Genomic DNA, 14,299 nt, shown 5'->3' with positions numbered 1-14,299 from the left:
GATTTTTTAAATGAGAGTCAAACATTCTGTCATTTAAGAAATTCATTGTACATTCTCACACATAGTTCAGCTTGCATAAAATGAAATTTACTTTGCAAGTAATACTTTTCAAACAACCATTCAGTATATTTTCCTGTGACCTGTTAGAAATAGGTATGTTTCCGCAGTTGCCAGAGACCGTCAGATAACAGGCGTCACCACTTTTGTGCAGCTACGATGACCCAAGAAGCCCATATGTTCATACAGTGCACATTTGTATGTCAAGATTCGGATTTAGATTTTCTTGGAGTACCAGTACTGTATTATATGATGTTTCGCTCTTTATTATGGCATAATGGCATATGTGCTATAAGATGAAAAGATGTAATTTTGAAATGCAGTGAACACTTGAAACTAGCCAGTAGCGTGGAATTAAACATTTTGTTTCAAATAAATTGACTGCCTCGGCAGAAGAGATTAATAAAAGCCAAATTTCTTTTGCAAACCGACAAAAATAACTTCATTGTTCGGCAAGGCGATTAATGCTTGACTATCAAAGGTGGAAATAAAATAAAATCTGAAACTAATAATACACTCCTGGAAATTGAAATAAGAACACCGTGAATTCATTGTCCCAGGAAGGGGAAACTTTATTGACACATTCCTGGGGTCAGATACATCACATGATCACACTGACAGAACCACAGGCACATAGACACAGGCAACAGAGCATGCACAATGTCGGCTCTAGTACAGTGTATATCCACCTTTCGCAGCAATGCAGGCTGCTATTCTTCCATGGAGACGATCGTAGAGATGCTGGATGTAGTCCTGTGGAACGGCTTGCCATGCCATTTCCACCTGGCGCCTCATTTGGACCAGTGTTCGTGCTGGACGTGCAGACCGCGTGGGACGACGCTTCATCCAGTCCCAAACATGCTCAATGGGGGACAGATCCGGAGATCTTGCTGGCCAGGGTAGTTTGACTTACACCTTCTAGAGCACGTTGGGTGGCACGGGATACATGCGGACGTGCATTGTCCTGTTGGAACAGCAAGTTCCCTTGCCGGTCTAGGAATGGTAGAACAATGGGTTCGATGACGGTTTGGATGTACCGTGCACTATTCAGTGTCCCCTCGACGATCACTAGTGGTGTACGGCCAGTGTAGGAGATCGCTCCCCACACCATGATGCCGGGTGTTGGCCCTGTGTGCCTCGGTCGTATGCAGTCCTGATTGTGCTGCTCACCTGCACGGCGCCAAACACGCATACGACCATCATTGGCACCAAGGCAGAAGCGACTCTCATCGCTGAAGACGACACGTCCCTCCATTCACGCCTGTCGCGACACCACAGGAGGCGGGCTGCACGATGTTGGGGCGTGAGCGGAAGACGGCCTAACTGTGTGCGGGACCGTAGCCCAGCTTCATGGAGACGGTTGCGAATGGTCCTCGCCGATACCCCAGGAGCAACAGTGTTCCTAATTTGCTGGGAAGTGGCGGTGCGGTCCCCTACGGCACTGCGTAGGATCCTACAGTCTTGGCGTGCATCCGTGCGTCGCTGCGGTCCGGTCCCAGGTCGCCGGGCACGTGCACCTTCCGCCGACCACTGGCGACAACATCGATGTACTGTGGAGACCTCACGCCCCACGTGTTGAGCAATTCGGCGGTACGTCCACCCGGCCTCCCGCATGCCCACTATACGCCCTCGCTCAAAGTCCGTCAACTGCACATACGGTTCACGTCCAAGCTGTCGCGGCATGCTACCAGTGTTAAAGACTGCAATGGAGCTCCGTATGCCACGGCAAACTGGCTGACACTGACGGTGGTGGTGCACAAATGCTGCGCAGCTAGCGCCATTCGACGGCCAACACCGCGGTTCCTGGTGTGTCCGCTGTGCCGTGCGTGTGATCATTGCTTGTACAGCCCTCTCGCAGTGTCCGGAGCAAGTATGGTGGGTCTGACACACCGGTGTCAATGTGTTCTTTTTTCCATTTCCAGGAGTGTATATTTTAGCCTTCCGTAATTAAGTGAATGTATTTTAATTCACTTGATAGCTCCCAGCCACAGAAATCCGTTTTGTTTTCATTTGACATGAGAGCAATAAACGAAGAGGAAACAGTAAACTCACTAAACGTAAACACGGGTCACATGGAAACTACTCACCTCTCCACTACAACAGTCTGATCTGTACATCAGCACCAGATCAACGTTATTTCTGAACCGCAGCAGCACTAGCAAAATCCACTTTGTGAGGTGGTTAGTAAATTGCGAGACTCGAGCCACCATACCAGCTGGGCATGAATCATATCCTGAAGGATATTAATTTGGCGCAGTCTAAAAAATTCCCGGGTTTTTCCCGGTTTTCTCCCGGATGAAAAAATTCCCATATACACCCTGAACAGCCATGTGTGCGAGGGTGAGCGTATTTCGATGCTTACAGCACCACCAATTGGTATGATTTACATCCCCCCCCCCAATACATTTCCCCCTGCATCAGTAATAAGCTGTTCAAATTTGAGGTCATTCTGAGCAGTTGCTCTCTTTCCATAGTGTTTGCAAATGAACTTAATTATGAACAATCTGCAGATGCAAGAGAAACTCGTCTCTGTTCGTGAACAGCTGAAATTTGTTTTTTGTTTTAGGGTGCAAAACAACTAGGGTCATATGCACCCACGTCAAAACTATAAAACACAAAAACAGAGGGGAGTTAAAAACGACTACACGTCAATCCCAATAGACGTAAGAGAAGACGGCTAAAAACTAACTCAGAAGGAAAAACCAAGCGGAAATATAAACGGTTAAAAAAAAATGGACATTCCGTCAGGAAATTGCGGACACTTAAAACTTGGGTGCAATGTGCACAAAGTGGTGTGGGAGTGCCACTTAAATGGCAATGGTTAAAAAGGTAGTGCCCCGTACGCAACCTAGTTAAAATGACCACCTCGCAATGGGAGGGCCAAGAGGAGGTCGTCCAAACCACCAGGAGAGGCTTAATAACCTGGAGCTTATTTTCGTGAAGGGAGGACAAGTGGTGATGCCAAAGTGACCCTACCTCCTGACAGATGGCAACACAGGTCATCAGAGGGAAGATAAGAACTAGCGGGCTGAGGTACGAGGCTTGCAGCCTTGGCAGCAGCCTCATTTCCTGGCACACTGGCACGACCAGGGACCCACATAAACATTAGGGTGGCTCCATCAAGAATGAGCAAGTGACAGTTTTCCTGGACCAGTTGCACAAACGGATGGGAGGTGTAAAGGGCACAGAGACTTTGAAGGGTGCTCAGAGAGTCTGAGCAGAGTACACAATTGAAAAACCTGTTTCATTGGACATACTCCATGGCCAGATACAGGGTGAAGAGCTTTGCTGTAAATTCTGAGCATTATGCCAGAAGCCGATACCAAAAAATATCGGCACCAGTGATGAAGGCAAAGTTGAGGTAGCGTGAAGTTAGGTTGCTGGAGCAAGAGCCAAAAGCAAATTCCAGGAGGTAGCAGAGAAGAGGGACATGCCCCATACTGGCGATCAAAGGATTCATCAAAGAAGGAGCCATAGGATGGGTGGCAATGCACAGCAGACAAACAGTGTGCATACCTGCCGAAGAGAAAGTCATGGCAGTAGGACAGTGGTACTTCAGCAGTTTCTGCATACACACTAAACCAGGCAAGTGTAAAAGGCACCAGTGGCAAACGGGTGCCACGATGGTGGATAGTACTGAGACAGTGCATAAACAAAACACCCATGGTCTAGTTTCGAACTGGCAAGGAGCCAGTACAAACTACACCCAGGAAGTACCATTGAGGACACGTAGGACATTGAGAGTCTGCATACAGCAGACTGCCGGGTAAGACATGGGAGTGTTTCCTATCGAGCATGAGCCCCAGGAATTTCGTAATTTCAACGAACGGAAGAGCAACAAGCCCATGATGTAAAGATGGTCGGAGAAACCAACTGCGCCACCAGAAATTCATACAAACTGTTTTTTCAGTGGAAAAACGAAAGCCATTGTCAATGCTCCTTGAGCAAAGACGTCGAGACATCGCCGCTCAAGGAGACAAGTCAATGGAGAACTGCAATAGATCGCTAATTCATCAACAAAAAGTGAGCCAAAGATGCCTGGCGGGAGACAGGCCATTGTAGGGTTAATGGTGATAGCAAAGAGGATGACACTCAGGACGGCACACCGTTTTCCTGGATAAAGGTATCAGACAAGGCAGAACCATACAAACCTTGAAAACTCAGTCTTTTAAAAATTTCTCAAGGAAACAGGGCAGGTGGCCATGGAAGGCCCACGAGACAGTATGGAGGATACCAATCCAGCAGTGGACAAAGCGACGAGATGGTCAACTACAGAACTGCACGCTCAAAATCCACTTTGTGAGGTGGTTAGTAAATTGCGAGACTCGAGCCACCATACCAGCTGGGCATGAATCATATCTTCCATCAACTAGGAAACACAACTGGTGAGAGAGATGGGGCGATAGCTAGAAGGAAGGTGTTTGTCCTTACTGGGCTTAGGTATGAGTATGGCAGTGGCTTCATGCCAGCATCTAGAAAACATGCCCTCTGCCCAGATGCGGTTGTACCTATTAAGCAAAAAATGCTTGCCCGCAAGAGAAAGGTGCTGCAACATCTGAATGTTAACAGCATCTGGCCCTAGGGTGTAGGATCAGGATGAAGTGAGAGCATGCTCTAGCTTCCTCATCGTAAAGGCAGCATTGTACCACTCACGATTCTGAGAAGAGAAGAGTATCGCCTGAGTCTCCTCTGCTCAGTTCCGATGGAGGACGGCAGGGTGATAGTGGGAAGAGCTCGAAATTTCCGAAAAATGGTGGCCCAAGGTGTTGGATATAGCAATAGGGTCCACAATGATGTCATCTGCTACTAGGCTGGAAATTGGGGAAGGGATCTTGGTCCCAGACAGCTGTTGGAGGTTGGCGCACATGACGGATGGAGGAGTTGATTGTTAAAAGAACTAATAAAGGAAATCCAGCTGGCCTTTCTGCTATCGCGAAGAACGCAGTGACACTGTGCATACAACTGTTTGTAACGAATGCAGTTTGCCATCGTAGGACGATGGTTAAAAACACAGAGAGCATGTCTCCGTGCGCGGATAGCATCGCGGCATGCCTCAGTCCACCAATGGGCCGGGACACAGCGAGGACCGGAATGTTCTGTGGTGGTAAGGATAATGTTTGTAAGATATTCTACCTGGTCATCGCAACTGGGGAAATCTTATTCATCAAAGGTCGTCAGGGAGGAGTAAGGCCTCTAGTCAGCCTTATAAAGCTGCCATTTGGGTGCGCACGTAGGTGAGGGAGTCAGCAATCAGATGGCACATGGCAATGGTCGCTCAAGTATGTGTCAGAGACAACAGACCACTTGAGATGATGGGCAAGATGGGCAGTGCAGGATAGATCCAAATGAGAATAGGTGTGTGAGGAGTCAGGAAGGAATGTGGGTGTTCCTGTGTTAAGGCAGAAAAGAGAAGTTGATTAAGGTGGTCAGCCAAGAGGTCACCTCTCTGAAGGTTCAGGGCGAGTCCCAAGGGGGACGGTACACATTAAAGTCACCGAGGAGCAGAAATGGGTGAGGTAGCTGCCCAGTGAGCTGGAGTAAGTCTGCCCTGGGGACACTGAACGATGGAGCGATATAAGTGCTACAAAGGGAAAAGGTCAAGTGAGGAAGGTAAAGGCGAACTGCAACAGCTTGAAGATGGGTAGTCAGGGAGATGGGTTGACTATGATCATCATCCCATATGAGCAGCATGACTCCCCCACGAGGTGGAATGCCGACCTCAGGGGCAAAGCCAAAACTGATTGAGAAGAAATGTGAAAACTCAAAGCAGGTATGAGGACTCAATTTTGTTTCCTGAGGGCAGAGTACAAATGGATGCTGCGATTATAAAAGCAACTGTTAATCCTCTTTGTCGGATCGAAGGCTGTGAATGTTCCATTGGAGGAGACTCATGAAGAAGAAAAAATGAAGGGATATCACCTTGGCGACTGCTGAGAGCAGGCCTACAAAGAGTTGCAGATACAGGGCACAGAGGCAGGACGATCCTGCTCCATGAGGTCCACGGACACATCTGCTTTTATTGTGCTGTCAGCCTGCTGAGCCCATAGCAGAAAAACAGTTGGTGGCGTGCACCAGCATCACGGAGGCCGGCCAGATGAATGTATCACCTGGCAACAGCATCTAATAGGATCTTCGAGTCAGCGAAGGAGTCGGCAGAGTTTGCCTATGTTCGACTTTTTTTAGCCTTTCTGGTTATTAAAGGAAGACTCAGTTGTTGGATGAGCGGAGGGACGTAGGAAGTCTTCACGGGAGTATTTCTTCTGTCCTTTCCAGCCTGCCGGTTGTGTAGCTGGTGACTTCACCCTGTGAGGTGAGAGTTTGATTGCTTGTTGCACAGCTGGACAAGGTGATGGCAATGCTACCATGACACTGGGCAATTTCACAACCACAGAGCTGAATTTCAGGTTTCATGTCTGCATGGGCATGTCTTTCATGGAGTAAGATGTAACAATAGCTGTACTGTAAGAGCCAGATGGTAGAACATAGGGTTTGCAACTAGTCAATAACTTTTGAGTGACCGGGTACGGAACTTTTTCTATTACCCGGATCTCCTGGACAGTCACTCATCGAGACACACCAGACAATCTCAAGAAGAGGCAGCATGCTCACCATTGCAGTTGACACAGCGGAGAGGAGGTGGCAGACAATCGCCCTCGTATGCATCCCTACCACAGGTTACACATTTGGCCAGGTGTCAACAAGACATTCAAGTGTGGTGAAACGATGGCACTTGTAGGTACGATCGGTTTGTGATAACTTCCCAGCCTGCTTTAATCTTGGATGGAAGCATCACTATCGAGGTGAGAAAAAGGGTGCATGTGGGCACTAAGGAGGCATCTACAGTTTTCATCACCCAATGGACAGCAATGACAGCCTGATCAGAGAGGTATGTTTGGATTTCAGATTCGCTCAGACCATCGAGTAGCCTAGTGTAAATAACACCAAAGAAAGAGTTCAGAGTTCTATGGGCCTCGACACAAGCAGGATAGCCACGGAGAAGTGACGCAGCAAGCAGTAGTTGTGCTTGAGAATCCGAAGTAGTCTCCGAAAGCAAAGTGCCATTCTGTAAATGAGAACAGCATTTCACATGGCTGGCAATTGCATCAACATCTTTCTGAACAATAATCAGATTTACCATCGTGAATGACTGACCATTTTCAGTATATAAAGCCATAAGGATCCATGGTGCAGTTGGAAGGCTCTCTGAATCGTTAGCCTCTTTCCGTTTCCGTTTTATAGAAGTTAATCGTGAAGATGACTGGCTCATTGCGAAAAAATCCTCATGATTGCCAGCATCTCCAATGGTGTGCTCCTTACAACTGGGGACCCCCTTCACAAGTGGCACTCCCGCTTTAGGTGATTGTTCACACCTCAGGTCACACCTCCTGGACACCTGACAGAGGGACCGATCGGCAATTTAGGAAAGTAGCAGCTCAGGCAGTCAGCCTTCCCTAGGCCTGGCCTGTACCAGAGGTATGTGCAAACACTACTTGTCAACCCAGGGCTGGTAATTACGCGTTACCCAGTCACCTGTTAGGGTCAGACACATGAGCCTGTCTTCAGGAGCACACAGTGAGGAGGAAGAAAAAGAGGAGCCTCAAACGCCAAAGCGGAGGAAGGACAGGAGAAGGCGAATGAAGAAAGGAAAAGAGAATGAAAAACAGTGGTTAGACTGTTCTTATGTCAGAGATAGATAATGCAAAACATTCCCAAACCCACCCCAGACATGTTCCCCACAGGATGGGGGGCAAAAAATAGTAAGAGGATAAGCATGCAGCACAGAGGGGAAGAGATGCTGCAAAGGCCGGGGCCCCATAGTCGCCAAACACGAAACAGCCGAAGAGTGGCAAGCCCCCAGGGTTGCTGAAATTTGTGCTGCTTACACTTACTTGGCTAAACTATTTCTTTCATGTGTTACACTGCAGTACTGGCAGTTGATGCCCTAATATAAATTGTCGGTGCCAATGAAAATCATTACAAAGTTGATATGAAGCACAAGAATTTTACTACAGAATACAACTACAAATGAAATAAATTACACTACAGCAGATATATTCATCCCGAGAGAATGAGCAACTGTGTTGATATTTAGACCAATTCTCCTTTATTCTTCAGTCCCAGTGGCATATTTTTAATTACATGAAATGTTCCAGTCACTCTGGATCACCTTAAGATATAAGTAGTTGTGTCCAACTGATCTTGTCTGTGTCAGAACCTCACAGTGTACTGAGACTGAAGAATGAATGAAGTGTTTGAAATAAATTACCAGCACTAGTCCCTTCCTTCAGTTGTGAAACATTTATCCTGTTGAAATTTTTCCTCACTTCTCAATCTGAGTCCATCAGTCACAAATCATAATCAGCCCTATTATTCTTCATCATGAATATTTTCTTGTCTGCCATTAAACATGATGCACCACTTTTGAACTGAATCATCATTCACCACATTTCAACCAGCTTTGGTTACCTGCCTATAAATTTCTGATGTTGTACTGTTTGCTGTACATTTCCATTCAAAATTTTAGGTAGCATTCCTACATGGCATTCTACCATTTGTTTTAATCATAAGTACACCTGCTCAATATTAGCTAATAATTATATACAAAAATATTGTAGGATACTGTGAAATAAACTATTACGAACTAAACAACCTATAATCTTTTTGTATAAGTACTACATTGTTTCATTATAATTTAGAAAGCAACCACTGTTGTGGCTTGTACACTGCCATTTTACAGGAAGTGCAAGCTGAAAATAACATCACATAGTAATTAAAAGATTCAAATACCTTCCTGAAAAAATTAAACCCTGCTTCATCTGTTTGGGTGTTAGCAGATTTGTGCTCAGAAAGATATGTAAGTACTCATTAACAAGCTTCTCCAGACCCATTTCAATAATTATTTCCACACATTCATTACCCAGAAGCTCTGGCACTGTTTCTCGTTCACCAGAAATCAGCTCCTTAATAATCCTTGCAGCAGTTGTGCAGTTTGTGGGACGTACCTGTTTTGAACAAAATAAGAGATTCATGTAGATTTATGGAAAATACTCCAGTACAGGGCAATCAAGACAGAGTCAAATAGGCACAAGGCTGGAGTAGGACTAATAACTAAGAAGAAAATACGAATGCACGTAATCCACTATCAACAACATAGTGAACACATCATCATACCCAAGAAAGACACAAAACTTAACACCTGCCACAGTGATACAGGTTTTTATGCCTACTAGTTCCATAAATAATGAAGGGAGAAAGAATATGTAATGAGATAAAACAAATAATTTAGTTAAGGGAGCTGAAAGTTAACTGGGAGTAGAGAGTAAAAGAGAGCAAAAAAATGAAGGGAAGATCTGTCTGGTAGAATTTTGCACAGAGCATAATTTAATCATTGCCAACATTTGTTTTAAGAATCCTGAAGGAAGGTCATATATGCACAAGAGATCTGAAGACATTGGAAGATTTCAGATTGATTATATAATGACAAGACAGATTTTGAAACGGGGTCATAGACTGCAAAACACTTCCAGTGGCCGATGTGGCCTCTGAGTACAACTTATTGGTAATGAATTGCAGGTTAAAAATAAAAAAGTTTCAGAAATGAAAGTAATTAAGGGGATGGGATTTGGATAAATTGAAATAACCACATGATGCTAAAGTTTGTAACAACTAACTGAAACAGAGGAAAGGAATACAACAGATGACAAAAGCTTAGATTAGAGAAGTGAAACAGTGAAGGCAGCAGAGGAAAAATTATGCAAGAAGATAAGGCCTAATAGAAACCTTTCATCATATGAGATACTGAATTTAATCTATGAAAGAAGAAAATACAAAAATGCAGCAAATACTGCAGTCAAAAAAGAAAACAGACATAAAAAAACAGACTGGCAAAGCTGCAGAAACATATCACTATGGAAAAGATAGGTACCACTTATAGCAAAATTAAAGAGACCTCTGGAGAAGAGAGAATCGCTGGTATGCATATTATGAACTCAGATGGCTAACAATAACCAGGCAAACAAGAGGAAGCTGAAAGCTGGAAGGAATATATAGATTGTCTATACAAGGTAAATGAGCTTGAAGACAATATTACAGAAAGAGTATAGGAAGTAGATGAAAATAAAATAGGAGGCATGATACTGAAAGAAAAATCTGACACAGCACTGGAAGACCTGCGGCAAAACAAGACCCCTGGAGTAGATAACATTCCCTTTAAAATCCTTGAGGGAGTCATCCATGACTAACTATTCCACTTGGTACACAAGATACATCAGACAGACAAAATACCCTCAGAAGCATGTAATAAATCTAATTCTGTAGAAAGGAAGTGTTGGCTGATGTTACCAAACTGTCTGCTGAATAAATCATGGTCACAAAACTGTCTCAAATTACTGCACTTACAAAAGTGTGGAAGAACCAGTAGAAGCTGACCTGGGTGAAGATCAGTTTGGGTTACGGAGAATAGTGGGAATGCGTGAGGTAATGACAGGGTTGTACCCTATTCTGATCATACTCAATATGTACACAGAGCAAACAATGAAGGAATGAATTAATTTTTTTGGGAAGGGTGAAAGGGCTAATCATTAAGGTCATCAGTTCCTCTGTTCCTTTAATAATCGAATACTAAAGGTTTTCAGGAGAAGAAAAAGTTGGACTGCTAAATTAATCAGAGGCAGAAAGCCTGGTACAAAACAGAGGGAAGGAAAGGAATTGTCAATGGGAAAGGCACTGCACTGAGATAAGAGAAATGAGATGGTCTACAGCATCCCCTACCAGAAGGCTGTCCACAGGGATCACCCTAAATATGCTAGTCCCAAGCCAGATCTTGCAAATAGTAAACCAGGCCCAGTAGCTGTAACATCGAAGGGGCACCGACTCATAAGCCAGACACCAAAAACTCAGCTGTGATAGGACTAGTGCTTTGCACAGATGGAAGAAAGTGGAATGGTCCACACCCCAGAAGATGTGACTCAAGCAGCAGGGAGTGTCAGGTTTAAGCTGGCATTTCTTTTCAAGCTGGTGACTGTAGTAACCATGTCAATCACGCATCAAATAGAAATCCCAACAAACAATATGAAAACCACACTGATCAGTTCATTAAAAAGGTAAAGTTTCGGCAGAAGTGCATAACACATGTTTTCGCAGTGGAAAACTAAGCCATGGGCAAGAGCCTACCACTGTGCTTTCTGATGGCACCTTCCAGCTGCCATTCAATAAAACTCATTGTTAAAGAACTGCAGTAAATATATCAGTCATCCACATACAGAGGTGGTGAAACCATACATCCCAAAGCCTCTACAAGTCCGTTATTCATTATCAGAAAGAGGGTCAGACTCAGCACAGATCCCTATGGGACGCCATTCTCCTGTATATCAAGAGTGCTACATGATGACCCAATTCAGATATAACACAACCAGAGAGAAAATTCCAGACAAATATCAGGAGGGGACTCAAAAATCCCACTTTTACAGTTTGGTAAGGATGTGGTAACACTATGAGGTGTCCAAGAAGATAGTAGTGAGGTGTTGGCAGTGGACACAAGCTGCCCATTCAGGAAACTCCAGTTGAATTAAGTGGTAAGTAATGGATCAGACTTCCCTAAATCCACAATGGCTGTTTGACAAATGCCCCATGTCTCTAAAGTTCAACATGGCTGTCAGTGCACCATTCGTTCAAGCTGGTTAAACAAAACAGTTATGAGTTGGTTAGGCTCACAGTGGTCCATTTCATATGGGGTTTTATCTGGTTTCAGAACTAAGGCAAATGTGATTTTCCCTCCACTGTGTCATGTCATGGCCAAGGGCCAGAGAACTGAGGAGTTCCCATTCACTAAAAGTAGTATTACATGATTCCAGATGTTGGGTAACGAGGGATAGATTGTTTCCCTCTACACGTCTTTTGTAGATGGACGGCTGAGGATTTGGTGTCAGATACAGGTGCTTGAGCAAAATGTGCTGCAACGTTTTCTGCAATAACAGTAGGGGCAGAAGGAATATTGCCTTCCGAGAAGATACCACAAATACTGATTGTTAGCTAATAACTATTGACACAAAGCAACTTGGCCCATACCTGCAAAGGAAAGGTATGGGTCACTATGGTAACAACGCACTTTTGCCAACACTCATTCTTCTGGTGCTTTATGAAGTAGCATTCCCAAGGAAAGGCAAAAAGGTTTACACTGACCGATAGCACTTCTTACTTTTATATAGTTTGTTACCAACAAATTTCAAACTCACATTAACTAATTGAATAGCTACTGGCATGTCAACAGCAATCCTAAGCATAGCAAAATATGGCCAATATTAGAAATATTATACCATGGCAACTTTTATCATGAAATATACCTGCACAACACCCCCACCCCCTACGAACCATTTACCTTTCCAATTGGTGGAGAGGTTTGCGTGCCTCAGCGATACAGATAGCCGTACCGTAGGTGCAACCACAACGGAGGGGTATCTGTTGAGAGGCCAGACAAACGTGTGGTTCCTGAAGAGGGGCAGCAGCCTTTTCAGTAGTTCCAGGGGCAACAGTCTGGATGATTGACTGATCTGGCCTTTTAACACTAACCAAAATGGCCTTGCTGTGCTGGTACTGTGAACGGCTGAAAACAAGGAGAAACTACAGTGGTAATCTTTCCCGAGGGCATGCAGCTTTACTGTACGGTTAAATGATGATGGCATCCTCTTGGGTAAAATATTCCGGAGGTAAAATAGTCCCCCATTTGGATCTCTGGGCGGGGACTACTCAGGAGGACTTCGTTATCAGGAGAAAGAAAACTGGCATTCTACAGACCGGAGCGTGGAATGTCAGATCCCTTAATCGGGCAGGTAGGTTAGAAAATTTAAAAAGGGAAATGGATAGGTTAAAGTTAGATATAGTGGGAATTAGTGAAGTTCGGTGGCAGGAGAAGCAAGACTTTTGGTCAGGTGAATACAGGTTTATAAATACAAAATCAAATAGGGATAACGCAGGAGTAAGTTTAATAATTAATTAAAAAAATAGGAGTTCGGGTAAGCAACTACAAAAAGGCATCGTGAACGAATTATTGTGGCCAAGATAGACACAAAGCCCATGCCTACTACATTAGTACAAATTTATATGCCAACTAGCTATGCAGGTGACGAAGAAATTGAAGAAGTGTATGATGAGATAAAAGAAATTATTCAGATAGTGAAAGGAGATGAAAATTTAATAGTCATGGGTGACTGGAATTCGATAGTAGGAAAAGAAGAAGGAAATGTAGTAGGTGAATATGGATTGGGGGTAAGAAATGAAAGAGGAAGCTGCCTGGTAGAATTTTGCACAGAGCATAACTTAATCATAGCTCAAACTTGGTTCAAGAATCATAAAAGAAGATTGTATACATGGAAGAAGCCTAGAGATACTGACAGGTTTCAGATAGATTATATAATGGTAAGACAGAGATTTAGGAACCAGGTTTTAAATTGTAAGACATTTCCAAGGGAAGATGTGGACTCTGACCACAATCTATTGGTTATGCACAGTAGATTAAAACTGAAGAAACTGCGAAAATGGGGGAATTTAAGGAGATGGGACCTGGATAAACTGACGAAACCAGAGGTTGTACAGAGTTTCAGGGAGAGCATAAGGGAACAATTGACAGGAATGGGGGAAAGAAATACAGTAGAAGAAGAATGGGTAGCTTTGAGGGATGAAATAGTGAAGGCAGCAGAGGATCAAGTAGGTAAAAAGACGAGGGCTAGTAGAAATCCTTGGGTAACAGAAGCTATACTGAATTTAATCGATGAAAGGAGAAAATATAAAAATGCAGTAAATGAAGCAGGCAAAAAGGAATACAAACGTCTCAAAAATGAGTGTGACAGGAATTGTAAAATGGCAAAGCAGGCATGGCTAGAGGACAAATTTAAGGATGTAGGGGGGGGGGGGCAAGGATGTAAGGGGGGGGGCCAAGGATGTAAGGGGGGGGCCAAGGATGTAAGCGGGGGGGCCAAGGATGTAAGGGGGGGGGCCAAGGATGTAAGGGGGGGGGCCAAGGATGTAAGGGGGGGGGCCAAGGATGTAAGGGGGGGGCCAAGGATGTAAGGGGGGGGCCAAGGATGTAAGGGGGGGGGCCAAGGATGTAAGGGGGGGGGCCAAGGATGTAAGGGGGGGGCCAAGGATGTAAGGGGGGGGCCAAGGATGTAAGGGGGGGCCAAGGATGTAAGGGGGGGGCCAAGGATGTAAGGGGGGGGCCAAGGATGTAAGGGGGGGGCAAGGATGT

General features: G+C 44.7%; 1 protein-coding gene across 2 annotated transcripts in view; it reads right to left on the bottom strand.

Moving 5' to 3' along the window:
* The window catches only part of LOC126416226 (uncharacterized), a 126,264-nt gene that overhangs the window by 16,011 nt on the left and 95,954 nt on the right, over positions 1-14,299 (bottom strand). For both annotated transcript variants that reach the window (XM_050083830.1, XM_050083829.1), the window contains exon 8: positions 8,845-9,059. In XM_050083830.1, coding sequence (XP_049939787.1) covers positions 8,845-9,059 — 215 coding nt within the window. The remainder of the gene's footprint in view (positions 1-8,844; positions 9,060-14,299) is intronic.

The sequence above is a fragment of the Schistocerca serialis genome, chromosome 8, assembly GCF_023864345.2.
Source record: "Schistocerca serialis cubense isolate TAMUIC-IGC-003099 chromosome 8, iqSchSeri2.2, whole genome shotgun sequence".
Taxonomy (NCBI): Eukaryota; Metazoa; Arthropoda; class Insecta; order Orthoptera; family Acrididae; genus Schistocerca; species Schistocerca serialis.
This window is presented reverse-complemented; position numbering and strand designations above follow the sequence as displayed.